We start from the raw sequence: 26,920 nt of genomic DNA, 5'->3' as shown, positions 1-26,920 counted from the left end.
TCTCCTCTCACTCCTCTCTCACACACTCTCGCTCTCCCCCGCTATCTCCATCTCTATATCTGCCTCTCTTCCACTGTCTCTCTTTCTCTACCTCTCTCTATCTCTATTTCCATCTCTGTCTCACTCCCTCTATCTTCAATCTATATGCCTCTCTCTCCTCTCTCTCTACCTCTCCCTCTCTCTCTCTCTCTCATTCTCTCTATCACTGTCTCTTAGTCTCTCTCACTCAACCTCTCTCTCATTCTCTCTCCTTCCCTCTATCGCTGTCAATCAGTTTCTATCTCTCTCTCCCTCTCACTCTCCCCCTCTATCTCCAACTCTGTCTCTCTCTCTCTCTCGCTCTCCCCCCCTCTCTGGCCCTCTCTCTCTCCCTCTCTCTCCATCTCTCACTCTCTCTCCGTCTCTCTCTGCCTCTCCCTCTGTATCAGCCTTTCTCTCTCTCTCTCATCCTCTCTCCCCCTCTCTCGCTGTCTGTCTCTCTCTCTCTCTCTCTCTCCCGCCTCTCTCTCTCTGCCTCTCTCTCTCTCCTCCCGTCTCTCTCTCTCTCCCTCTTTCTCTCTCTCTCTCCCCGTCTCTCTCTCTCTCTTTTTCTCTCTCTCCCCATCTCTCTCTCTCTCTCTCTCTCTCTCTCTCTCTCTCTCTCTCTCCCTCTCTCTCTTTCTCTCTCTCCCCCCCCTCTCTGGCCCTCTCTCTCTCTCTCTCTCCCTCTCTCTCTCTCTCTCTCTCTTTCTTTCTATCTCTCTCTCTCTCCGTCTCTCTCTCTCTCTCTCTTTCTATCTCTCTCTCTCTCTGTATCTCAGTACACGGAATATCTAGTGGTTCCATCCTCCTTGTATCAGATTTTGTAGTTACAAGGTGGCTGTGTTTCTTAGGTTTTGGAAATTGCTAAGGAGAATCCGAGAACATACCGGCATGCTGTGTCACCTCTGACGTTAATGAGACTCACTGATTCGCAACATGACCCACCTTTTGGCATAAATTGCACCTACATATCTGCAGTGCCTCGGTTGGGCCAGACTAAGCTCAACATTCATTCAACATCCTTGCCACATTGGCTCAGCTTGTGAGGAAACCCCCTTTGGGTATGGTGTTTACATTCTCCATGCTCTTAATAACGTGAATAACGTATGTATGTCATTTGTTTGTTTCATTGGACGTTTTGTATGTTGCCCACCTGGAAAACGAATGTTGAGTTGGGGAACGCTTGGCAAAGATCAGGCTTCAAACTCCAAGGTGTACTGTATGCAAGGGCATCTTTGAATGTTTACATGCATTTCATAGTTTGTGGTATGTACAACAGGCAACATTGTTCGAGGGGGTGAGGGTAAGGGGGCTAGAATATCTGGTAGGCACGAATGAGCAGAGGATCAATACCAGAGGTAGAGGGGGGATTCAGAGGGGGCAGCCGCCTTCCCCCCAGCCTCCCACTGGCACCCTATTATCTGCCCCCCCACCACAGCACCAAAAGCAGCCTCTGGTACTGGTCACTAAGGAGAGGGAATGAGTATTGGATAATGTGTAGGGGTAAAAGACAGGTGGATAGGTAGCAGGTGATGACCATGATCTAAGGTTAGGATGTAGGGTGGGAGTCGCATGCACAGGGACCCCTGCAGAGGTTAGGAGCATTGAAACATTAAGCATGTCTCCCGGTCCTACCCTTATAGACATTTGGGATCTACAAGTTCAGTGCAGTGGTGCTGACAGTGGATGGGGAGGGTGCGTGTCTAGGCCACCTAGTTTTTTGTTTTTTGTTTTGGTCTGAATGGATTTGTAAATGCTACGAATTGAACTTAACTGAATGCAATCAGGAAATGTTAGGCATGACGTTCTCGGAATCCTTTAGCGATACAGCATATTTTTTATGCTGTCCAGTGTTTGGGTGAGTTGCAGCCTGGAAGACTATTTACATGGAGTGCGAGGGCGGTAAAGGGGGGCATAGAGCAAAGAGTTTCCCCCATCAATGTGGGAGGGGACAAGGACTTGATTTTTTGAACAGATATTGTGAAGCAGATTAACGGGTTATACTGGTTATTCTTGCTCCCCTTGTATTAACAAGTCAACACATTTTTCTGAAAAAATGTGATATCTCCAATGTTTTGGATTTACTGAAGTCTAAAACTCCTTTAAGAACAGCCGACATGTATTTCGACACAAGGGGCCTCATTACAATTGAGGCGGTAAGGGGTTAACGGCACCGGTAAAGGTGTAGGTGCCGTTAACCCCATACCGCCTCATTACGAGGTTCTCTCGCGGGACCCGCTCTTGACGTCTGGTCAGACCAGGCATCCTTTGCGGGTCCCGCGAGGGGACCAGCATGCTAACAACGGGCCCGTCATTAATGGTCCGTTGTTAGCACCCTCCCCATTCCCAATGAACCCTCTGGGGGCTCCAAAATGAACCCTCCAAAATCGTAATGGCCCGGTATTTCCCCATTCAGGGACCACAGGGAAACTCGTAATGAGGCCCAAGGTCTTTCTCAAGGATGTTATGAATGAGTGTTAACATCAGTAGTGCCAATTCATACTGGCCATGCCAAAAAGTAGAACATGTAAACATACATACCAAAATTCAAGATTATATTGGCTGGAATACAGAAGAGAAGAGAAATCCAAACCAAAAACATATGGTATGCAAAAATAAGTTGCACTGTTAATCACTCCTCAAAAATTAACTGTTTGGCATGCTAAAGCCACATCTTACATAGTGACTTCTAAATTTATACTTTAAATAAATACAAGTGTTTTTTAAAATTTCTCTGTGATGGATGAGGTGAAGCACCGGACATCCTGCAAAGCCTGTTCCCAAAGATTGGAGGCCCCTGCGTTATGTAAATCTTTTCACCTATGATAATGTGAGATGCTTGTCGTGGAATAACTATCCGTGATTGCTTGCGTGCTTGAGTATTTTTCTAGATCTAACAGTAGTTACATTAACATACATTTAAAGGCACCATAGGTGTGCACAAAGGGAAATGTCTGGTCTCACCGTTGGTGTCTAATGAAGCTTACTTTTGTTGTCTAGGTGCACACCCTATTACCACCCATTTAATTCAATTTAAAGAATGTAGTAGGGTGCAGGGGAGAAAAACAACTTTGACTTGTGGAACACATCTGTCCCCTGTACACCTATGTGTATTGTAATCCAATCAATGTTTTGATTTCTATTTTGTATACATTAAATAATAAGAGGCTTTAGATTTTCTGTTAACAAAATATTTGTGTATATACATACACACACACAAAAAGGAAGAACCACAATTGCGGTAAGCCTGCTCTCCTAGCAGTGGCGGTGTCAGGAAATCCTACAAAAAAGAAATACAACTTGAGGTCCGATGACTGTCAAGTGTATTTAATCATTTTAAAAAAGCAACACAACAGGCAATGGAGGCAGGACACCAAAAGAAAATGTCCTGTATGAACGTGTTTCATGCTCTACATAGCGCTTGTTCACATATATATTTTTCATGCAAAAAGTATATTTTTTGTGATCATACAGTTTAACATATATTGTCATTTCATCAAGCACACACATTGTCACCAATGTCCTTAATCTGAAACAAAATTATTTCAATATCAGAAAGGAAACGAGTGTTCTTTCACTGTAGCTCTGCTCTACGCATTCCGGGAAATCTCTTCCCTTCACCAGGAGCTATTCTTCAACTTCTGTCACTATTGTGTTTCTGTTAATTCCATCTACAAAAAAGTAATCAGTGATATATCTATCAAATCTCATTTTTTGTATAAATGTACATTCCTATCTGTCAGAAATTGTTAATTGATAATCACCTGGTATTATTCTGTTCCAGTGGTTGTGTTCAATTCCTCCAATTTCTGGATTTGCTCTCTCCCTTCCAACAAAGTATTCTACCTAATGATATAAATCATCCATCTGTCTTTTTAGAATACCTTATCCTTTCAACTACTGCTAATAATAGTGGTACACTACTTCCACTTTTACCTGTATGGTGAAAATCTCATCCATATGCGCTCATGCACCATACCACATTCTCTCTCTCTATTGACTTGAACTGCGGTTCCAGAGGGCGTTCAACCTACCAGCGCTTTGAAGTCATACCCGTGATACATAAGGCGCTATATAAATGCCAAGTAACATAACATAACATAACATACCATATATTGCTTCTTTGGTGAGACTTAGTCCCCCAGGTCTTGCCAGTGTTCCCAAGATTGCTATGCTCGTTTGTTATAAGTGTCTCCCTTCATTGGTTGTGGGATGCTGAATGCTTAGGCTTGCTCTTCCAATCTGTCCAATCCTTAGTTACTGTTAGGAAAGATTTATCTTGATTGCACCTTCCCTGCCATCTTTATGGAAACCAGAAACGTTTTGCTTTTATTTTTTAATCTGACCTGTACTTTTCACAGTACAGTGAAGCCTTAACCTTCACTACACTGGCATTTGCTCCTATATTATGGGGAAATTGATATGTCCTTCAGGCTGTCAGTACTGGGAAACATTGTTTCCCTTAGTCTTGTTACTGTGTTACTACTTTTGGTTACTTTTGTATCACTTTTGTAACTTTTTATCATTGTGCACAGCAGCTTACATTGCAGTACAATGGGGTACCTTTTTGTTTTGGCCTAGACTAACACTCAGAGGATTTTTGGTTATTCTAGGCAAGCTAAAAGTATAAGCTGGTGCCAGCAGTGACTTTTTCCCACTTTTTGGGGATTTTTGTTTTAGCCTGACCGCGTTTACCACATTTAGCTACTAACTGTGGCTACTGGTCAAACATGGCCTTGCCACAAGATTTTTCGCTTGTCCTTTTGCCATCTTGTTCTTTAGCCTTCTTTTTGACCTGAGAGGCCAGGAAAATCTTATAAAGAGTTATAGTACCCGGGAAAGCAGGAGCTTTTGCCGGGATACTGAAGGGCTGTGTGTCTTTGCTGGCAGGATGTGGGCTGGGTCTGTCTGATCCCAATCCACAAACTGGTTTTGGTATGTCTGAGTGGTATGCATGAATGTTCCCGCCAGTAGTTCTGATTGGACCACTGCTTCGGTTTGTGTGTGGGCTAGCCCTGCTATTGGCTAGTGAGGGCAGCAGCTCTTACCTGGCTTTTAGGATAAGAAGACCTTCACCCATTCTCCAGAGATCCTGGAGAAACCTGAAGGAGCCAAGTATCCTGTCCAGCTATGACACCCGCAAAGAAACCTGAGACCTGACTGAAGGAGGCATGGCAACCAACATCTGTTGCTGTCCTGGAGGAGCCCTCTCTTGCTCGTGATCTTTAGCAGTCCTGCGAAGGAGCTGCGACCCTTGGAGTGGAGGGACTATCCATTCCTGGCATCTGCTATGTGCCCTTCCAAAGGAAGCCTTTGGAAGTGCCCTGTGGCTGACCAGCTTCGTTTTTGGGCTACCGTGCTGCCGCCGTGATTACCTTCTGCGAATGTTCAGCATCCTAGCATCGAGGGCACCTAAGATAGGAGGAAAAGTATGACCGCTGCTACTGAGTCCTTTTACGTCGCCGTACTATAGTGACCACTGTTCAAAATAGCTTACCTGACCAGAGTCGAGTCCTGAGAGGGGCTCTTTATCGAGTTTTTCTGCATTCTTAAATCGAGAGCCCTTGCAGCAGTGAAATACACCAACCGGAGTTCAGCTCGAACCTGCAACCCCTATGAATTGAGGACTGCGACTTTCAGCGGGAAAAGCAACTTCAGACTCTCTTACTTTGTCCTGCCAAGTTTGGCGAAGAATGAGAGTACATGGGGCAAGTTACTAGGTTTCTAACCTACCCCTGTACTCCCATTATAAGTCAAGGGGCTGAAAATAAACCTTAATTCTAACATTATTGGCGTTGCCATTGCTTGCACACAACATCTGACTGTTGTGGCTACTTTTGGGCATTCATCTAACATGTACACTAACTATAGGAACACTTCGCTGGTCCCCAGAATTACTCCCTGCATTTGTTCCTGCTTCATAACTTCTGTGGAACCTTTACCTGAACTATTGGTCAAAAGGCCCAAGACAACTCAGAGCTGGTCAATTTTCATTAGGGATCATCTCTATGGACCTGGTGTGCATAATACTATTCAAACATTTCCTTTGCATGAGTTGCTCATGTGTATTATGCCCTATAACAATGTGAATGTATATATGTATTTAGTTTAATAGTCTTGTGTTATAACTCTACTTGCTAGTAGTCATATTTTATTTCATAGTGTGTTTTCGGCCAGTAAATAATAACTATATTCTTATACATCGTGTCTAAGTGTAATTTGTGATTCCCATTGTGTGACCTCATTGTGAACCCTTTATAAGCTCACCACCTCTGAAGATCTTAGCCTAGACCGCCTGTCCAACTGGGTTGGCTACAGCTTCCCAGAGTTGTCCCTGTCACAATACTAGTTTGGCCTTCTATACATCTGTCCACCAGGCCAGAGTATAGAAAATTAGTCCTAACAGCTACCTTTCCCGTTAAGGTACACTATGTTGCATTGGCCAATCATTTCCCTGTTATTGTGCAACTTTGTATTTGTTACATTTAGAGGTGGTCCTAGGAAGAACCATCAGAGATGGCTCCCAAAGGGTTGTACTAACCCCAATGTACTACATATATAGTTTTCCTAAACTGACCAATCCCCATCCCTGATAGTTTTTGGAGGATGCAACTTATTATTGTGACGTCACTTATGGTTAAAACTGTGTGACACATGTTTGGAGGAGGAGAACCTGTGGAATGCTATGCTTTTCTAGTGTGATTCCTCTCACATTGTTTGATAATAAAGACAGTAAACTTTGCCCTATGGTTGAGTCTTCCGTTCTTGCAGCAGGGATTTTGCTGGTACCCGAGAACCCTCTTGCTGGTAATCCGGGTAGCTGCTCAGAGCGCCCCTGTCACTCCTTTACCGTTTAATGCCTCCAATTAAAGAGACCCCCAAAGTGGAGATTGAAGTTTATGTGCAGCCCTAATGCAGCAAAATAGCTCTGTACTTTTTTTGTAGATTTCAGGCCAAATATGCACTCAGAAATGCCATTGCTAAGAAGACTGCTCCCTGGATATGCTAATTGCCTTGAGAGGTAAGGAATTCTGCTGTTGTGTTTAATCAACAAGCTTCTGGATACTAAATAGTTGTAGTGCTGTTTGCCAGCTGAAAAACCGTTTCGGCCCGGGAACAGCACTACAACTATTTAGTGGTGAGCAGCTTGTTGATCAAACACAACAACACAACGGAAAGTTCTAGTATTTGATTTTTGCTCATGATCCAGGAATGAAAACGGCAAAGAATAGTGCTATCCTGGCCAGATGAATACATGTGTGATGTTAAAAAATTTACAATAGGTCATCTCAGATTGTATGCATGTACTTTACTGATGTTTTATCTTTACATATTAAGTGTGTTATAAATTATATAATAAAATTGATATAGTTTTGATACCCTGTAATGGATTTAAAGACATGGCACACTCCAGACCAGGACTCTTTCCAGTGGCAAGGGATGTGGCGCACAATAAAAACACTTTCAATTTTATTAATTTCGGATTCTGCTTTGAGAAGGCAGCCAACCCAGCTCACACCCCCCTTGACGAACACCCAGTGTCGCAATGGACGATGAACCAGGCCGGTGTGTAATAATGAAATATTTATTTATTTTTAGATTCAATTGAAAATCAAACAGATTCCATATAGGGCAGCAATCAAAGGTGTGGTGATAATTACACAGCAAAATGATAGGATACCCTTAATTTAACTTTCTAACATCAGATACTTCAATGCAAATATGAAGGGAAGCAAGATCACTTTTTGGTTATACTTTTTATTTTTATATGGCACAACTCTTATGCATTCCCCCTGCAACACTCCCCCAAACCCCTGTTAACCAAGTTTTGTGTGGGCTGAAAGGAGTAGCAAGGAGTCAGATATAAGAGGGAGAAATCGGATTTTAAATTCGATCTACCACCAGGGACGTCATTTAGGGGTCACCAGGTGTCGCAAGTGTGACTCCTGAGGTCCTCCTTGCTACCGCTATGGTCTTCCTTGCTACCCCTAAAAAAATATAATAAAATGTCTTTTTTGGTATGCAAGCTACTGAGCTGAAGCCAGCGCCATGTGGCTCTTTGATTATGGAGTAGCTGGATTTCTTGTTCAGGCCTCTTACAAAAATAAAACTAAATAAAAAAAGAACAGGGGCTCCACAAGTTTAACACTTTCAGCAGTAACCTTAAAAAAGAAAGAATAGAAATACCAAATAATTTGTCTTTCTGGAATTCTATACAATAATTGCTAGACTCATTAAAGGTTTATTTCAGGTACACTTCAGGTGGTGAGGCACTGATTTAGTCTGTTCTTAAACACCTCAACTCAACCTTTCATCCTTCAGAGATCGATAAATGAGTATCAACACAGGTTGGGTGATATTGTATGTATATTGGTTCTATATAAAGCGCTTAAGTGTAGGTGCTATATAATAACACATCATTATCATTTGGCCATGGACGTCTGCTTGCATTCATAGTAATTTGGTAATGAGGGCCTATACACACTGATCTTAATGATACATATGGTGATCCATTCTTGTATGAAATGTATATCACATTATAGTGATATCGTAACCATATTTTTCGTAGTGTACTTAGAACCAATGCTATGTGATGCACCTTCCTGTTTTGTCAAGGGGTTAAAGGTTGTGGTCCATCGCTTCCCGTTATATAGTGGGGTCGGGTCAAATGACATCACTTCCACTACCCCTGGCATTTTGGTGAAATGACGTCCCTGAAGACATCATTGTTTGCACTAAATCCTGGTAAATGCAGGGCCCAGCAACCTCAGTTCAAGCTTGAGCAGCCATATTTCCTACAGGAAGCCCAGATCCACTGTGTGCCACTCAATGATGACAACAACATTTGAGAGCAATAGTCATGGTGTTGCAAAATGTTGGTCTAAATACTGGAAGGAGCTCTTTTTGAGCACAGGAGAAGAACTACCATTCAAAAGGTTGAACGATAGACCGAAATGTGTTAAGGGGGCCCTAGGGGCCCTATCCATGCCTCTAATCCTCAGGATTCTGAAAATGTCATGTATCTAATTAAGAGAATGTGTTTGTTATTTTTCCTCTGAAATTGGACAAATAAATACATTGTCGAGAATCAAAATCAAAGGCTCAAAATTGAACCTTTCCAATCCCAGCTTCTAACCACCAATTTTGGAACCAAGAGTGCACCAAAATACATGCATGTAAGATCTAGTCATGTATAGTATGAGCATCTACTGATCCACTGTGGACCTTCTCAAGCCCTCTTATGGTGGCTGGGTATAAAATGACTAAACAAAGCGGTGTCCAAGTGAAATCTCCGATGGTTGCAAACTTGTCGGGTTTTCAGGATACCGCTCATTAATATTAATGAGAACTCTTTGCATACATATAGCATTGCTGTATGCAAATGTACCTCATGAATTTTAAGCAGTTATATCCCTAAATTCTGACATGTTTCCATCCCTCGAGGTCTGGAGTTGGGCTTGAACTATTCTTGCAGTGCAGCAATTTACATTTCTTAGGCCAATCTCAGGTGCCCTCCTTCCCTACTCATAAATCCTCCATCTTAAATCAGGGCAGCACCCGGTTCACATATTTCGCATTCCTTTGGGTCTGGCAGCATTTACCTTCATTTATATTCAATTGGTTGTTGTTCAACAGTTCTTTCTTTCTTCACTGGGGATAAGTCTATTTGTCTGGTATCTAAAGAAATTCAGCCCAACCTTGGAAAGCTTATCCAGCAGATGGTTTAAATCATAATGCCCACGACCCGAAGGTCCTGGGGCTGTGCAATGTGTATCCGGTTTGAGAGATTGTGCATCCAACAATATTGCTACAGGAAATCGGTGTGTAATATGTCATGTTATATCAGATTCACATACCAGTTCAAATGAACGAAAGTGTAACTGTGATGGGTCAAGCAGTGAAAACAACACTGCTCAATAGTCTGACTTTCATTTGCAGACACACGCTAACCGAACAGCATACTTTCCCCGAACCTTCTGCCTAGAACACATCCCATGGCACTTAGGAAACTAAAACGACTGGAAGATATCACATCAAGGCACTGCAAAATCCCTGGCTTCTAAGAGAACTAGATGCCCTGTATTCAAGGATATCTAAACTTCAACACAGGGCATCATCCGCTAAAGGCAAACACTTCTTACCATAATGCAACCTACAGCAAAACGAATCCATTGAAAGCCCTATGTAAACCCAAAGAACACCCTCCCACCTTTTGACTAAGCCTCAATTTCTCTCCATTCGACTAACCACATATAAATACAAACCAGATACTTGCACACAGCATTAAAAAAAGGCCCTGCCCCCATACTTAAAACCTCACAAACGTGCACCTCTAACTACAACTGACATACTCAGCCCATGGCCAACATGCGCCCACCCGACAGGTATGGGATGCCCCTCTAGACACAATGCACTTTATGCCTCCTTACCTTCCCATCTAGAAAGCTTGCAAGCATGCAGAGATCAGGGTGCTTCCGAACTGCAACCTCAACACAAAAGCACTACAACCTGGCATGCCCTTCTGCCAACAAACCAAACCCACCACATTCTGCCAAATCCACCAGAGTGCCTGGAGACCATGGTTTTCTTTACTTTACTTTAATATATTTGTATAGCGTGGCCATGAACCCGAAGGCGTAAAGGCACTACAAAACACATAAAACAGAAAAACAAAAGACTGTGTCATGAAGCAGGGCCGAGCGAGAATATCACAGGCAAAAAGGTTGTTTAATGGAACAAATATGTCTTTAGTCTTTTTTTAAAGATTTCTAAAGATTTGATAGATCTTAGCTCCAGCGGCAGAGCATTCCAAGCTCTGGGACCAACAGAAAAGAAGGCTGAATCGGTTGCTCTGACAGTGTTGCACTTAGGTTCAGATAAGAGGAACGAGTTATTGGACCTAAGTGCCCTTGTGTTGATTCTTATGGGTAATAGTTGTTGTAAGTAGCCCGGCATTTTCCCAGATCTGCACTTATGGACAATAGTCAGGGTATGAAATAGAACTCTAGCGGCCACAGGCAACCAGTGCAGCTCACGTCTCGCTAGAGTAACATGATCTCTGTGTTTGAGTTTCATAACGGCTCTAATAGCCCCATTTTGACAGATTTGTAACCTGTTACTTTCAGATTTGTTAATTCCCATAAGAAGGCTCGAGCAATAGTCTATTTTAGAGCCTACTATTGCTCTCGCAATAGTTTCTGCATTATCCTGAAAAATGAGAGGCCTTAGATGTGTTAAAAGTTTAATGTAGTATGCACAGGAAGAAACAATACTACTAACACGCTGTTTCATCGACATTGTTGATCAAAGGTTACTCCTAGAGTTTTTACTTTTTTCAAAGGTTTGATGGATTCATCACCCAGCTGGAAATTGTCGTACTGTGAGCCAAGTTTAATAATGGTATGCGGTGAGCCAACTACCAATAGTTCGGTCTTGGATTTGTTTAGTGCCAACTTGTTATGAACCATCCAGGTTTCAATTATAGTAAAGACTTTATTAATGGCAATTTCATCCAGTCTGTGAGACCCGAGAAGCGGGATGACGCATTGAGTGTCATCCGCATAGTTGGTAAATATAATATTCTCATGGTCTAACATTGCGAACAGGGGGGCCGTAAATATATTGTAAAAGCAGGGAGAGGTGCATGCACCCTGCGGGACACCACAGGTAGTAAGAATGGGCTCAGATTCAGCGTTGCCTTGGAAGACTCTGCTAACTCAGTTGCTGAGGAATGACAAAACCCATTTGCATGCTAGTGGGGAGAAATTAGCCACTTCAGACAACCTGGTGGCCATGATATCATGGTCCACCAGGTCGAAGGCTGCGGAAAGATCTAGCAGCATAAGCAGAGAAGCCACCTTGTTATCCATACGATCCATCAATTTGGATTTAAGTTCGAGCAGCGCGGTTTCTGTGCCATATCCAACTCGGAAACCTGACTGATGGTCATTAAGAATGGGATATGACTTTAGGTGCTCAGCGATCTGTATGTATGCCACCCGGTCCAGAATCTTAAGCAAAAATGCTGTGTTGGTGATAGGGCGGCAATTGTTTGGCATGTCGACTGAGAGTCCAGGTTTCTTCAAAATAGGCATGACCCAGGATTTCTTAAGATCCTGAGGGACCGTGCCAGTAGAAATAGAGGTGTTAACAAATTGGCATATGGCAGTAATAAGAGAAGGGGCACAGGTCTTAATTATCATAGTGGTGTGCATATCATTTTTACATCTTGTAGGCTTGAGTTGAGTGATAATGATTTCTAAGTCCCTTGCTGTTATGGGGGTGAGATTAAAAATAGGAATATTGTGGGGGGAGTGACAAACTTTTGGACTGAAAAGGCGCTGGTTGGATTTGATAGTCCAGTATTTGTTTGTAGGTAGTTTGCACAAGAAAATAGATGGTCCAGGTTGTTGGTGTGTTGAACATGAAATTTATAGGTTTATTCCTTGTTATAATCAGCACCAATGAAAGACATCATTGGATGTAAACGTAATATTCATAACATGATGATATGTTACACAGCCGACGCGCGTTTCAACCTAAGTCTTTTTCAAGGCCAATTGGGTTTGGTGGTTGAGTTTCCAGGTGGAATGGGCTGGTCCTCCCAAGTGTGGGTGCCAGAGGGCTGAATAGCCGTACTTGGCCGGGTTCGGCAATGCTGTTGTGTGGAGTCGTGGATCGGCTAGCCGATCAACCACCAAACCCAATTGGCCTTGAAAAAGACTTAGGTTGAAACGCGCGTCGGCTGTGTAACATATCATCATGTTATGAATATTACGTTTACATCCAATGATGTCTTTCATTGGTGCTGATTATAACAAGGAATAAACCTATAAATTTCATGTTCAACACACCAACAACCTGGACCATCTATTTTCTTGTGCAAACTACCTACAAACAAATACTGGACTATCAAATCCAACCAGCGCCTTTTCAGTCCAAAAGTTTGTCACTCCCCCCACAATCTTTCTAGACAGTAGGAACCTCGGAGTTGGTTCCTTGACAAACTATGACTCTGGCTGCAGGTCTAATTCAACTAACAACCAAATAAAGGGTGCGCAGGAGAGAGGGAGTCCCGCCACAAACTCCACTCTTCCAAAAAAAATAAAAATAGGAATAGTTGGTGCTCTTTGAAAGGACCATGCAAATTCTTATAGCATAACATAACATTAAATCAAAACTAGGGATCAGTTAAAGCACATGGGAATCATTACACCTGAATACCAACTCCAAATAAGCAACCAACGCCTGAAATTTAATGAAAGCTAAATTGGCACTGTGGGGACCGCCAAAAAAGGCCACTAACGACACCACAGGGGTCATTGGAAACCCTTTCTTTGGACGTTTTTAAGTTTCAGAACACATATGAGCTTCCTCAATGGTCAGTAGATAGACGATGTAGTCTGGCTGCTCCTTTTGGTTGAGCTTAATTGTAAATGCAAAAGGCTGAGTGCAGAGTCCAATGCAGAGATGTATACCTTTCCCTCGCAAAGATGTGCTTTCTTTGAAAGTCCAGCTATATGATTCCAAAAGGTTGTCAAGCTTACTTTATGTGATACCAAATAGATATGCATGCCAGTGTAGCAGCATGGCTGCAGGTAACTTTCATTCAAAAATCTGTGAACCTGTGTGTAAACAGTGCTCTCTTTCCTACCTTCGCATGTCAAACTAACCCACCTTCGTACCACCTGTGCAGGTGTTAACATCTGCTAGTGCTCCATGTCTCACCTGTGTGTTTTTGGGTCCTCCTCTTAGCCTGGGCGTGGTTTACATTCATTAAAGATGATGCCAGGAGCATAGGTGAGCTGTATGCTAGGAAGACCAGTGAACCATGTCTGTTCAGCTACAGCAGAGTTCATCCACAAGTGGGGTCTCCTCATCTTTCCTTCCGGGTTTGATGTCATGAGTACCAAGTGCATAGGGTAATAATGATTGTGCATAACCAAACTAAGCATGGGAGACATTGGACGACATGAAGATGTTAAGCTTTGAAATGCAGTAAAGAGCATGCAGCAGTGGCATATACGAGTGCCTGCGTTTCATAGTGATAGCCTGTGCTCCTCCCCCCCTTTGTCTCAACCTATACCCTTGTAGCTGCCTGGCATCCTTCCTCTGTTATTGGTCCATGTTTGCATTTGTAAAGCTCTGCCCAGCCATGTGACAAGTTCTAGGCTATACAAATTCTTGACAAATGTATTATGCGAGGGTTGTCACCATTTGAAGAAAGTGCACTCATGTGTTATGAAATGTATGGAAACATAATAATACTTGTTATGTTCTTTCTTCTTTTAGATCTTTGGTGTTCTGCTTTGGTGCATTTGCTGGGCCGATCTCTTCTACTCATTCCATGGACTTTCACAAAACCAAAGGCTGGCGCCTGTCTACTTTGTAACACCGTTAATTCTTGGGGTCACAATGGTTAGTACTGAACTCCGTGCTACTATGTCAGTTGTATGTACCACACATTATCGGAGGTGTAACTTTGACCCAACAAACTAATTTTCAACATGTATCCTCTGAGGGGTTTGGGAGAAAAAAGGAATGAGACCCCCAGTTGTCAATTGTGCACTAAGGTGTTGCAAGAAATTAACAGCCTGATTCATGGAATTATCAGCGCGTAAAACGCAGATTTGCACAGCATTCTGCCCAAAAATCCCTGCTTGAGGTACGGGGATCTTCGGGCAGAATGGCGCCCAAATGATTCAATGAATCAGGAGCTAAATTTCAAGTGACCTATAGACATTACTTCCTGCTTAATCTTATCATCGCACAGTAAAATGCTCCTGGATAAGAACTCAAGGAAACTCATGCTTATCCAGGGACTCACTGTCCTCATTGGAATGGATGATTTTTGCGAGTCACAGCAGAAATGTGCCTTTTTATGTGGGTCAGATTTAAATTGGGATTCTCCAAATTAGAATCAGCTGACCTGAGAGGTAGGCACTTTTGAGGCACATTGTTTGGAATTTCCCATGATTAATATCTAACAAAATCCTGATGTTGCTTCCATTTTATTGGACTAACTGAACATAGTATGCTGAGATAGTAGTTTCATTTGCTGCTGAAGTCCCAGAGACTTCTTCATCAGACGAGAAATGAGCAACAAAGAAAAGCACCCACGGAGCTGTACGTGGATAACATAGAAAGAGAAAAAAGACATGGGATTCTTCCACTTTAAACTCCATTGGCTGCAGGAAGAAGTATTGAAGGAATTTAGTCCAGCATGGCCTTTTTATCTAAAGGGCCATGCAAGTAAAAATAAATAGAAAGATACTCAAACACTGAGAGGCAATTCTCATTGCTGATAAAATACATTTCCAGCAGAGACACGTTAGTCGTCCAATGTTTTGCATGTGATGTGTAATGTGTCCAAACACTTAAGCACAACACGTCTAAACAGTGGAATTCAATATGAAAATAAAACACTGATGTTATTGTAGCGATATTCCAAAGACACACAGTTTGAGAAAGAAAGAAAGAAGGAAAGAAAGAAGGAAAGAAAGAAAGAAAGAAAGAAAGAAAGAAAGAAAGAAAGAAAGAAAGAAAGAAAGAAAGAAAGAAAGAAAGAAAGAAAGAAAGAAAGAAAGAAAGAAAGAAAGAAAGAAATTACATACTTTTCTGACCTTCCCTGCACAGGTTTTTCAATTGTACTATGGTCATACATTTCCAATGTTAAACCATCCTCACGTTGCTCCAGCTGCAATGTCTATTAGCATCTTCCTGGCAGCCACAGCCTAATAATTGATTGCAGCGACGGTAATGCCCAACCAGACTAAGAAAAGTAGCCTGCCCCACTGTGTTGGGACTGACGCATTGTCAGATGTTAATTCATGTTATTGCGGCCACCATGCTGTGCTAGGCTCGGGCAGTAGGTCAGCCAAATTTTCTTATGCCTACTTGTATGCACATAGTGGAACCAATAAGAAATATTACCTAAGCTTCCGCTGTGCCATGTCAGAATGTATCCTTGTCGTGCCTCATGTTTGACATTATGTTACTGGCTCACATATAAAGTGTTTAATGAAAAAATACGTTGCCACTGTTAGAATGGTACAATGTCCACGTTTTACTCGGTTCTGCCTCATGTTCGATAATGGGTGCCTGTCATGTGTGCTCAGACAACCAGATTCGCCATATAGGATGCCTGTGTTCTTCCTCAATCGGGGCTCAGCAACATTGTGCCCAACAGTGCAATGTGAGAGGTGATAACGGCAGTTTACCTAGTAATGTTTCACAATTCCCCACTTAGAACACATTGCAGTTTCCATAAGCTCACTCAATTAACACGTTCACACTTGCAAAACCCCCAATGCTTCATTTAGATCGCTCTGCCATTTTCCAATAAGTGCATACACCCTGTATATTTTATCTTGCTGGCTGCAATTTGCACTTTCACAAGTCTTAAACTGAAAATGTTGTAAGAATAGTCTTCTCAAATTGAAACGCGGAACATTGAGCGAACATTCTGTATAGTGAGAGCAGTTCAATTGTAATTTCTTTTTTATTAAACAAATGGACTTTTCAATAGGGACAAAAAACTGAAAATGGTGGTCACTTGACTTGAGATTGCAGTGCATGCTTTGCAGTTTCGCATAATTAATACTGATCTAACAACACAATGCACCTTGCTACAAAGGCAAATGTAGCCCATCTTGTATTTTCCAAGTCCCCCAGTAGTTACCTTTGCAAAACTCCTAAGATTTCAGATAGCAAACTTTGCAATGTAATTTTGCATAATGAATGTAACAGTTACACTCCCCGTCCGCAACGTTTGAATAGGTCCCTTTTTTATTGGGTGAATCGGCCATCATCCACCCCTGTTGACAGTATGGACCTGATTCACAGAAGCGTTGGAGAATGGCACAATCCCATAGGAAAACGCTCTGTGAATCAGGCCCTATATTGGTCCCAATGTATCTTCAGTACGCATCTTACTCAGCCTTTGGAGACGCTGTTTATCATTCACAACTTGGTGTCTACTTGCCCAGCTATCGCGGTGGAAGCTCGTACCCTTTTATGTGCATTGCGAGGGGAAACGTGTTGGACTTAGGCACACTTTCAAGCACATGGGCTGCAGTAGCCAGCAGTGGCGTTGGTATTGGACATCTACCTGGTGCAGGAGTTTGGCTATGGTGTGAGCCTCATGAGCTGGGTGACTCCGTAAACATGTTTCTACGTACATGTTGTTAATATGCCAGCAGGGTGATTATTATTTCATGTTTTTATGAGATGCAGACGTTGACGGATGTGATTCAGTTCCTACTGTTGGTATACTACATGCATTACTTCACACATTAGTATACATACTGGATATATAGTATTCATTAGCCCAGCCAGAGGGGAAGGGTTTGAAGTTGTTACAGTGCCCACTGGTTGCGAGATGATTTAAACTTCAATTCCCAATATTCCTATTGGACTCCTTGTGTAGAGCTGATAGGAGTTCTTGTCCAGAGCACTTGGGCAGTACTGAGTAAAAAGTGGCATTTGGGTGTAGTGCTTTATGGGAGTTGTGGTTTGTTTGTTTTCCTGCAGTACATTATCGTGCAGATGTGTCACATGCGTGCAGGCTTAACTTTAGGATGCCATGTTAGGGTACAACCCCCATCTCCCTCAGTCAGCAACACATATGCACCATGTTACAGTGTTATTACCTAATTACATTATGAGTGAGGTGGAAGCATACACTTTTTACCCATCCCCCAGCTCTAGTGGCAAAGTGGTGCTTTAATATTAGTCTTTAATCTATGCCCCTGCCTTTCACTTTACTAACAGCCCTTTAGCACCCCCTTACTGTAGTTAGTGGACGATTGTGGGACAGGTACAATACACTTTGCCCCTCCACACTTTAGCTGGCAGCTATTATGTACACCAGAGCAGCACCTTGACTTTGCTTTCATTGTTTCACCACTAACATTGCAGTAGCCATGGTTGCAAATGATTGCCACTGGTTGCCAATCACCTCCGTAATGGAGGTGTCAGCCAGCATTCTTTATCATGGATTGTGGGCATTGGGAGTGGATGGACATCTAAGCCAGTAGACAGTTTTAGACACATGAACAGGCTCATCAGGTACAACCTAAAGAGATTATTCTAACCAGGTGCCCCTACTTCATTTCCATGTATGCATTGTGCAACACAACATTAAAAGTTGATAGCAACAAAGGCACTCATAATGGCAGCATTATTGTTGGGCCTACAGGGGATGTTGCTCCGCTAGACAAGATGACCAGGCTTGGGGCGACTGGCATATTTATGGTCATTGCATGATAGAACACGCCATCTCTCGGGGGTTATCAAGCCACAGTACTCACAGAATGGCAGGGTATACTTGAAACCATGAGACTATAGCCTAACCATAGGAACTTTCTTATCACTTTTTTTGAGATGCCACACTAGGCACACATTGTTACACATTGTTACAGCAACTCTTCAGAATACAGTGTGTGCTTATTGTACGTGTACGTACAGCATGCGCAGCACTGTACGATTCTGATTACCGAGGCCAAAGCTGCTCATTACTCCACCACCATTGTGCAGCCTCCAACAAAGTCCTCCCAGGCTCCATCCTCTCACCAATCCTTGTTAACCTTTACATGGAGCCTTTGGCCACTTTCCGCAAAGATCCCAATATAGCCATCCACCAATACATAGATGATACTCAGTTGTACCTTAGAGTAAAAAGCATGCAGGGCTTCCATTTTGGATTCCAGAGCTACGCACTGTACTGTGTCAGCAAAATATGAAGTAATGCACGTAATATGTATACACTGTTCATGGGAATGGTTCATAAAAGGAGAACCTGCCTCTCAAATTTCTAAATGGGAACATGGCTAATGTCCTGGGACTTACTTGAGTGCAGGACATTTTATGCAAATCAAGTGAAGAATGTTAAATAACAACATTCGTTTTAGGGATGAGCGAACCGGCTTGAAAAATATTCAAGCCTATCGAAACAATGGGGGTTTGACTCTACTCTAATGATTTGAGCAATTTGGAGTCGAGGCCAAAAATGGTTTGAAACCTTTGAACCAGAATTCGATCCACTGTCATCGATATCAGGATTACTGATGGCTAAGGAAATAATACAATAGGGACACACAAATCAACAAAACCTTAAAAAAGTGCAGAAGATGTGGGTCGTTCTCATTTGCATTTACTGTAGAAATGCAGAGATTGCCTTATTCACAAAGGTGAGCTACAAATTTCAAAGCAACAGAGGGGTTGCGCAATCGATTATGCTGGTCAGCCCATCGTGAATACATTAGTGTCTGGAGCACACTCTTGACACTAATGTACAGCAGGCACCCAGCCCACATGTGGGTGTTGAGGGCATATTTCACAATGGCTATTTGAGGGTTAGAAATGCAGGTGGGACAGCATTTCTCATTCTACCTCTATTTCAAATAGTCACAGGAGAATGTGACTCTCTGCTGTGCCTTTCGAAGAGCATTGCATTTGTAGATTTGGGAATGTGCATTGAAATGCACAGACATGCCCCCTTAGTTGTGCACATGTGTAAAGAGGGTGAAAAAGGGCATCCAAATATCTTCATCTGTGATGCACACACTCAGACACCCTTTGAAAATACAGACCCATGTTTTTTGGTAAAAGTGATGAGATGTGCAAAAGGGTATTTTGAGAATCTTACCCATCCTTTCTTTCTTGAGACAAAAAAAGATCACCATTGACACAAAGGTGGCCTGTGCATTTCAGGGGGTTATGTGACAGTCTAAGTATTGTGCTGCCCATAACCCTTGCATTCATTAGTGTTATTAATGTACGACAGGCTTGCACATCCACATCGGAGCTCGAGCACATTTCACAGATTGTGAAATGATAAAAAGAAAAAGAAAAGGTCTATCCCTGTTTGGACGATAGAAATGCAAGTGGGAGAGCAGCAGTTCATAATGCTGCTGTTCCATTCATAAGAAAGTTACTGACGAGTTTGAGATTACTCTGTCGTGCATTGTGCATCCCCATGCACGTGTTACAAATATGTGCAGGGGAATGTGCCTATTTTGGGCACACTTCAAAGAGTATTGCATTCGTGAGTTTGGAATGTGTTCTGAAATAGAAATGGCAGCTTATTTGTGCAAATGTGCAAAGGGGTTAAATAGAGTGTAATATTTTGAGTTTTGAGTGCTGGAAATCTGCCTCTTCCTTTCTTAAAATCCATGCAGATTTAAAAAAAAAAAGTTTTTAACCGAATTCGAGCCATAGAATCACTTGGCTCAAACTCGAGCAAATTTGAGCAGAGTTGAGTATTTACTGAAACTGCACGGTTTGACTCGCAAGCCATCTCCATGAAGGCTTGAATGGCTCAAGCCGATGCAAACCTTTCCTCCAAAGGCCCAAACCACCTTTCGAGTAATGCATTTTAAGGGTCCCCCGTACCTAATTCCTGAGTCTATAACAAGGATTTGCTGAAAGTTGTAGGGCAGAACCCCTCCTGGAAAATGCCAGCTATGAGTCTGTATCATCAAAGATACAGTAGGTTACCGAATGGCACACCTGTCCTTTTTTGGATGAGAAAGCCAAAGTACAATGCCTCTTCTCCCTTGCAACAGAGAACACCAGATGGCTACTGTCTGTGCTGACCTCTTTTGATCAGGAACATCTTAAGGGGATTTGGGGACTGAGAATGGCCACATTCACATAAAAAAGTATATGAATGGTTTCAAGAATCCCTCACTTCATCCAGTCACAAACCCACATGTAGCTTGATATTGCAATAATCCAGCCATTAATCAAAATGCACTAAGCATGGGCATTCCCATAAAATCTCCTGATCCCCTTAATCTATGCTGGAATCAAAATAATACATTCTGCAATGATACAGGACAAAGATTCTATATTAAACATCATAGGGAAGTTTTATACTGTATACCAGAGCATACTGAAGCAATACAACCTGGGGGGTGGGGAGGGGGGGGGTGGAGGGGGGTATTACTGGTTGGGTAATTCCACTGGGGTGATAGTTAGGGGGCGAAATGTAATGCCCACACCCACCCTGAGGGTTCCTTTGCTATTCGTACCAGTATTAGTATTTGCTGGTATTAGTACCAGAAACATTAGTAGCATGTTGTTCCAGAGTACTAACAGCAATTGCTCTCGAGTTAAGACACAGGGTTGTGACCGTTTCTCAACTCGAGGGAAAAATGGCCTCCGCAGATGTAGTCCCTTCTCCCTTTCCATGGTGGTCATTAAACAAATCGGAAAAAAAGTAACTAAAGAAAATGGCTGCCATTGATCGGGATGAAGAGACTACACATAGTCCCGTCCCTTCTCCCTATTCATGATGGCCAGACGATAGAGAAAAGATAAATCGCTCTCAAAGTTAAGTCTTACCTCACGGGGTAACAACCCGGTGAGGGCAAAACAGATTGATTGTAACAATGTGATTGTCCCTCACCATTTACTAATGTACAGTATGGTCTGAGTTACATTATGTGTTTAGATGCCATGAGAAAGGTACACTTCCGTAGCATGGACAAAGGGCACAGATTGGACACCTTGAGAAAGGTTTCACTGTGTACTGTGTTATGCACTTGCAAAACAACACATTGTGGTGAAATCCCTCCTTGGAGAAATACCTGGATTTCTGAAAAAGAACTACCATGTTCTCCAGGTTGACCATGCCCATCGATGAGATTGCCCAACTAATTAAAAGTCTGGAGCCAGCTTGGTAATTACTACCCTGCCTACATCCCTCATTTTCCCATCAGGAAACAATTCTCCTGGCAGAAAAGATGAACTGCAATGGGCACTGTGGGATCCCCTCACTCCCACACACACACACACCTACTATTCATGTATATTAATGTAATTGTGGGAGAAGTCAATAGCTTGAAGCACATCAAATTACAGGTATATCCAGCATATAGCTCGCTGGAACTGGATATCAACATGGTCCCACTATATGACCAGCTTTTGTCTTCAGTCATGCCCATGGTTGTTAAACTGAGATGGAAGCCTTCAAAGATAATGGGGATGAAAAGTAAAATGAATCATTGGCTTAATTAAGAGTTTGCTGATCACAAATCATTACTGCAAGACTCATTATGACAGGAACCTCCAAAATGTTGATTAGAAAGCTAAGATGCTAAGATAAGTCCCTTATACTTGACAGGAAAAAAATACTTTGGGAATCAAAGGTGGGATATGGTCACGATGGGAGCATAAGAAAATGATTCAAGCCCTTTTGGAGATCCAAAAGACAAGGCATGGGAATGCACAAAACATAAATAGAAGTAAACATTGCTGAAGGTGATTGGGTAAATAATTTCATAACCGTTCAATGATCCTGAAGGACAGATGGATCGACCTATAATAGAGGTATACCTCATTCTCCTTTCTGGTAACATGGATGCAGGGCATGCTATATACTTCAAACAGCAAATGTCCAACCATGGTTCTCTAAAAATGGCAAACTTTAATTAAATTACAAATACGAACATGCTAATAAAAAAGACTACAACTCAGGCTCGTAAGACCCAGAATATGCAGTCTTTGTCATGAAAGGGGGCATTCTGGTTCTGAAGAATGGAGTGTACAGCCAATAACGATAGCAGCAAAGTCAAGTTTACTGAGAAGGTGTTTTAAAAAGGTATTCTTTTGGGCTGTTTAATGCAGACCAGGGGCAGATAACTACTTCAAATAATTTGAGGCTTGTTCTTGGGGCTCAACAGCCTCGAGCCAGGCCTCTAGATGACAGTTCAAGACAGCATCAAGAAAAGTGGAGTCTAGTCAAAGGCTTCCAGCCAGTCACGCTAGCATCAAGCTAGGTCGAGATTATTGCTTCCAACAGGTTGGGTCTGGATCAATATTATGACTTGCAGTGGATCTAGTCAGCATCAAGACCAATCAAGATGATTTCTTCCACCAGGTCGAGATGAATAATTCTACCGGCTTGAGTCGGCATTGAGATGGGTTTGGACAATTGCTACTAGCAGGTTGAGTCTGAGTGGAGAAGGGTGATTCAATGGCTTCTGCTGGATTGTGTTGACAGTGGAGATGGGTGAGATGGTGTCTGCTGGGTGGAGGCAATGATCAGGTATGGGTGAGACGATGGTTTCCAGTGGTTGAGTCGGCTTCAAGATGGATCGAAATGTTGTGAGTTTTAAAGGGTGCTCTGGGTCCTGGCAGCAGCTTGAAAAGCATATTGAGCAGTTGAGAAGGCTCAAAAATGGATCAAAGTGGGAAATCAGTGCCCAGAGCTGGTTCGTGGCATATGGTTGCTCAGGGACCCCTTCCAGGGTCTTCAGTGGCAAGGTGGACACCTGTTCTGCACTTCCCAGCCAGAAAGGGCTTGAGGGGGCACTTTCAGAGGCTGTCACTGTCAGTGAGCAGATTCCTTGGTATCAGTGGTCTCAGCTTCCAGTAAGCCTCATCCAGCAAGCAGAATATGACAAATATTCCTCTGGTACGTTGGAGGGAAAGGGCCTGCTCCTTTTTTAAAGTCTTTGTCTTTACCGCCATGGAAGAGGAATGAATGGGCAGACTGTACCCCACACTTCCAGGTAAATTTTCTCTGTAACCAAAAGGTGATTAAACAGAAGGAGTGGTCTGCCCCATTTAAATATGCATTCTAGTATAGGGGATTGAATGGTCCCTTTATAGCCTTTGTTTAGAGGTACAATCCTGGCTGACCTGCTCAGAGTCATTTGCTTGATGGTGGGGCTCAGAACGTGCAGAAGCTCTCAGAGAATCCAAGATGGTGGGATCTTTCTGTGGACTGGTGTTGCTCATTCACCTGTTTGTACTGCATCAAAGAGTCTGTTACCACCCTGGTGTGAATTTGCCATTGTCCTGAAAGGGCTTGCCTTTGAAGCAGTTGTTCCTGGCTAACCGCATTTGTGGATTTCCTGCTCTCCGATGAAGGTGACAAGCCTTCCCAGAAAGATATAGGGGTTTTCTGTGCTGGGATCAAATTGTAGTTGTGGGTGAAACCCAGTCCTAGATGTTGATATTAATATGGTCTTTTCAATTAAATTCCAGTAGGTTTTGGCCAGAGGCAAACATTTCAAAAGTAGACATAGTTTATGTTTACAGTTTCATCTCTGTCACCACACTTTGGGAGGATGCGATTGTATAATTTGAGGTCAGGGCTACCCACAGGCCTTGCTCCTGAAACCTTAGGTTTAATTAGTAACTGCCATGTTCTCAAACTGCAAGGTGTTGCTGGGCAGTGTGGCATGGCAGAAAAAGGACATATACTGATTTTCTCAATTTGCAAGTGTTGTATTGATTAAACAAAATGGTGCAAACTCCTAACTATCCCTACACTATGAGGTTTCCCTACCTAACACAACCAACTAGGTTGTTTGTCAGTCGTCGGTGAGCTCAAAAGGTTTTTGAGAACTAGAGGATAGTGTGGGCATTTCGAGCAACTAGCGGTTTTGCGTTCATGATGGTTGCGGCATGGCCGGAGAAGGACTGCTTTCGAGTCTCTTTTTTATGGTCTAGCTTACACTCCAACCTTTCTGATAGTTTTGCAACATGAGGTTGGAGAGCCCCCAGAAGTGTGGAGTTTAGCCGCCAAGCATGTTGGTGTTCTGTTTGAGAGTGCTCTCTAGGTGATACATGCAGTTTTGAAGATGATCCTGGGAGGGAGGGATGCAGTTTTGAAGATGATTCTGGGAGGGAGGGGGAGCCAGTGAAGCTTGTGCAGTACAGGAGAGAAGCAGTTGAATGTTTGGCACCTGTGATGCGCCTGGCTGCAGCATGGTGGACAGCCTTGAGGGGGGTCAGGGGAATGGCTGGACGCCCGTCAGTGGGGAGTTTCCCCTGTTGATCTCTGAAATCACAATGGCTTGGACCACCTTGCAGAAGTGATGCAGGAGGATTAAGGGTTTGATTTTGCAGAGTGTGAAGATCTGTAACCACGCTGTTTACACATTGATTTGCTGTGTGCTTTCGGACAGAAAGGCTACTGTCAAACATGAAGCTCAGGGATTTGGCAGAGTTTGACAGCTAAGCAGCAAATCTATCCAGCTGCATGTCAATCACCCATTGTTGCATGGTTTGTTGGTTAGTGAGGGGACCAACGAGGACGAATTTGTTCTTGGTGGGGTTCAGTCTAAGTTAGGTATTTGACATCCATGTTTGTATGGTAGCCATGCATTTGTGGAGGTGAGATATTTCCAAGGGCTCATTGACTTCAAAGTACAGTGGGGTGATGTCAGCATACTGATGGATCTATATGTTGCGGTTATTTAGGAGAGGTCCCAATAGTTCCGTATTTATTAAAATTAAAATAATATTTATGGGAACAAAAATAATATTGTAGCAGACTTTAAGAAAGATTTCACTACAGTTTGTCATCCGTAAGTCAGGACAAGACCAGTCGCCAATTTATAGAAGAGTATAACAACCTCTAATAAAGAGACTCTCATTAGTAGTATTAATTCTTTTTTGTCCACATAATGGAAACAATTGGTCAAATTTAAAACGAAAATTGACGGGTGCCTTTGGAGTAGTTTCCTGACTTACTGACAGGTGGTGTGTGGAGACACATAGCTTGTAAAATGCCAACAGTGTGGGCTTTTGTGTAGGGAAGGGAGAGGCACTTGCAAGGCACTGCCGTAGTGGTATTAACTTTCTATTGATGGTAGGAGGTGAAAAATGGTGCGAGTACCTGGTCATCCAAAAAGCAGTGTCTGGCAAATGTCTATTACTTAAACACAAGCCAAAACTGTTGGTTATGCCAATGCTTTTTTTTAACAGAGCTTCAGCAAAGGACATGCCTAGTGCATATAAACCGAGTGGTCGGATGGCAGACCTGGTTAAGACATTTATATTACACCAGTAGTGCATTTGCATCTCCAATTCAGTCATTACATGTCAGACAATTGCTTTGAGAAAACACTGGCAGGCACTTTGAGAGCAAAGTTTGAGGAAAAGGCTTGATTACAGCAAGCCCAAAGAGTTCCCATGAGGAGTTGCTTCGGGCAGGGAGGGGCAGGAATGGCCGTAGGGATATGCAATACAAGCACACAAGCTTTGTGTGCCTCCTTATATGTATGTCTCCCTCTCTGTACTCCAGTACAACAGTGTTGACCCGTAACTGGCGTTAAAGCACCACCTACTAGCCCAAACTTAAAACCCATTAATTTGATGGTGGCTATCAGATTGGTTACTTCTTATGGTAAAAAGCAGGTTCACATCAACACTTAAAGGTTTTACCACAATGCGCTACACTGCAAAATGTGAAGAAATGGAAATAACACTTGAATATGTGTGACAGATACGATTTGCAGATACATTGTCAATGAGTTACATCTATTTGTTTTTGTTTGTGTTTTATTCACAGATATTGGCAACGTTACTAATTCAGTATGAACGGTTACGAGGAGTCCGGTCATCTGGAGTGCTGTTCATTTTTTGGTTTTTAGCAACACTTTGCTCAATTGTACCCTTTCGGTCCAAGATCCTGGCCTCTTCATCTGAGGTAATGTACCCACCTGATTACGCATTCTCATTAGAACTGTGAACAGGGGAGGGCACCAAGTACGGATGCTATTATATTGTGATTGCAGAGGAATGGAATGCTACATTCCCCTTTTTACACAATTAATAGAATAATGGCCTTTCTTGGAGATAATGTGGATGCGTGTATTTTGTCACAGAAGCAGACCTACCCATGGCTGGGTGTTTTTGTGCAACTCTCAGTGATGGTAAAGCTATGGAATGAGGCAACCTCTGAAGAACTGCTCTTAGGCGGATTATCAAAGAAGTGCACAGCGTGTAACCGTCCACTGCCCCAAGTATCATCAAACAAAATGGCCTCTCTTTACACCAAATGCAGAGTTTGTAACTTTTGGTGATGTGCATATGGGGTTTAATCATTCAACGCCCACAGCCCAAAACGTTGTCCTATTGGCCCATACAGATGGAGAAT

The 26,920-nt window shown here is 42.7% G+C and overlaps 1 protein-coding gene across 2 annotated transcripts in view; it reads left to right on the top strand.

Moving 5' to 3' along the window:
* Positions 1–26,920, top strand: part of ABCC3 (ATP binding cassette subfamily C member 3) — an 804,906-nt gene that overhangs the window by 290,255 nt on the left and 487,731 nt on the right. For both annotated transcript variants that reach the window (XM_069654461.1, XM_069654462.1), the window contains exons 3-4: positions 14,314–14,439; positions 26,333–26,470. In XM_069654461.1, coding sequence (XP_069510562.1) covers positions 14,314–14,439; positions 26,333–26,470 — 264 coding nt within the window. The remainder of the gene's footprint in view (positions 1–14,313; positions 14,440–26,332; positions 26,471–26,920) is intronic.

The sequence above is a fragment of the Ambystoma mexicanum genome, chromosome 3q (genome assembly GCF_040938575.1).
Source record: "Ambystoma mexicanum isolate Mex_15411 chromosome 3q, UKY_AmexF1_1, whole genome shotgun sequence".
In the NCBI taxonomy this organism is placed as follows: domain Eukaryota; kingdom Metazoa; phylum Chordata; class Amphibia; order Caudata; family Ambystomatidae; genus Ambystoma; species Ambystoma mexicanum.
The sequence above is the reverse complement of the archived record's forward strand: the minus strand, read 5'-3'. Positions and strand labels throughout refer to the sequence as shown.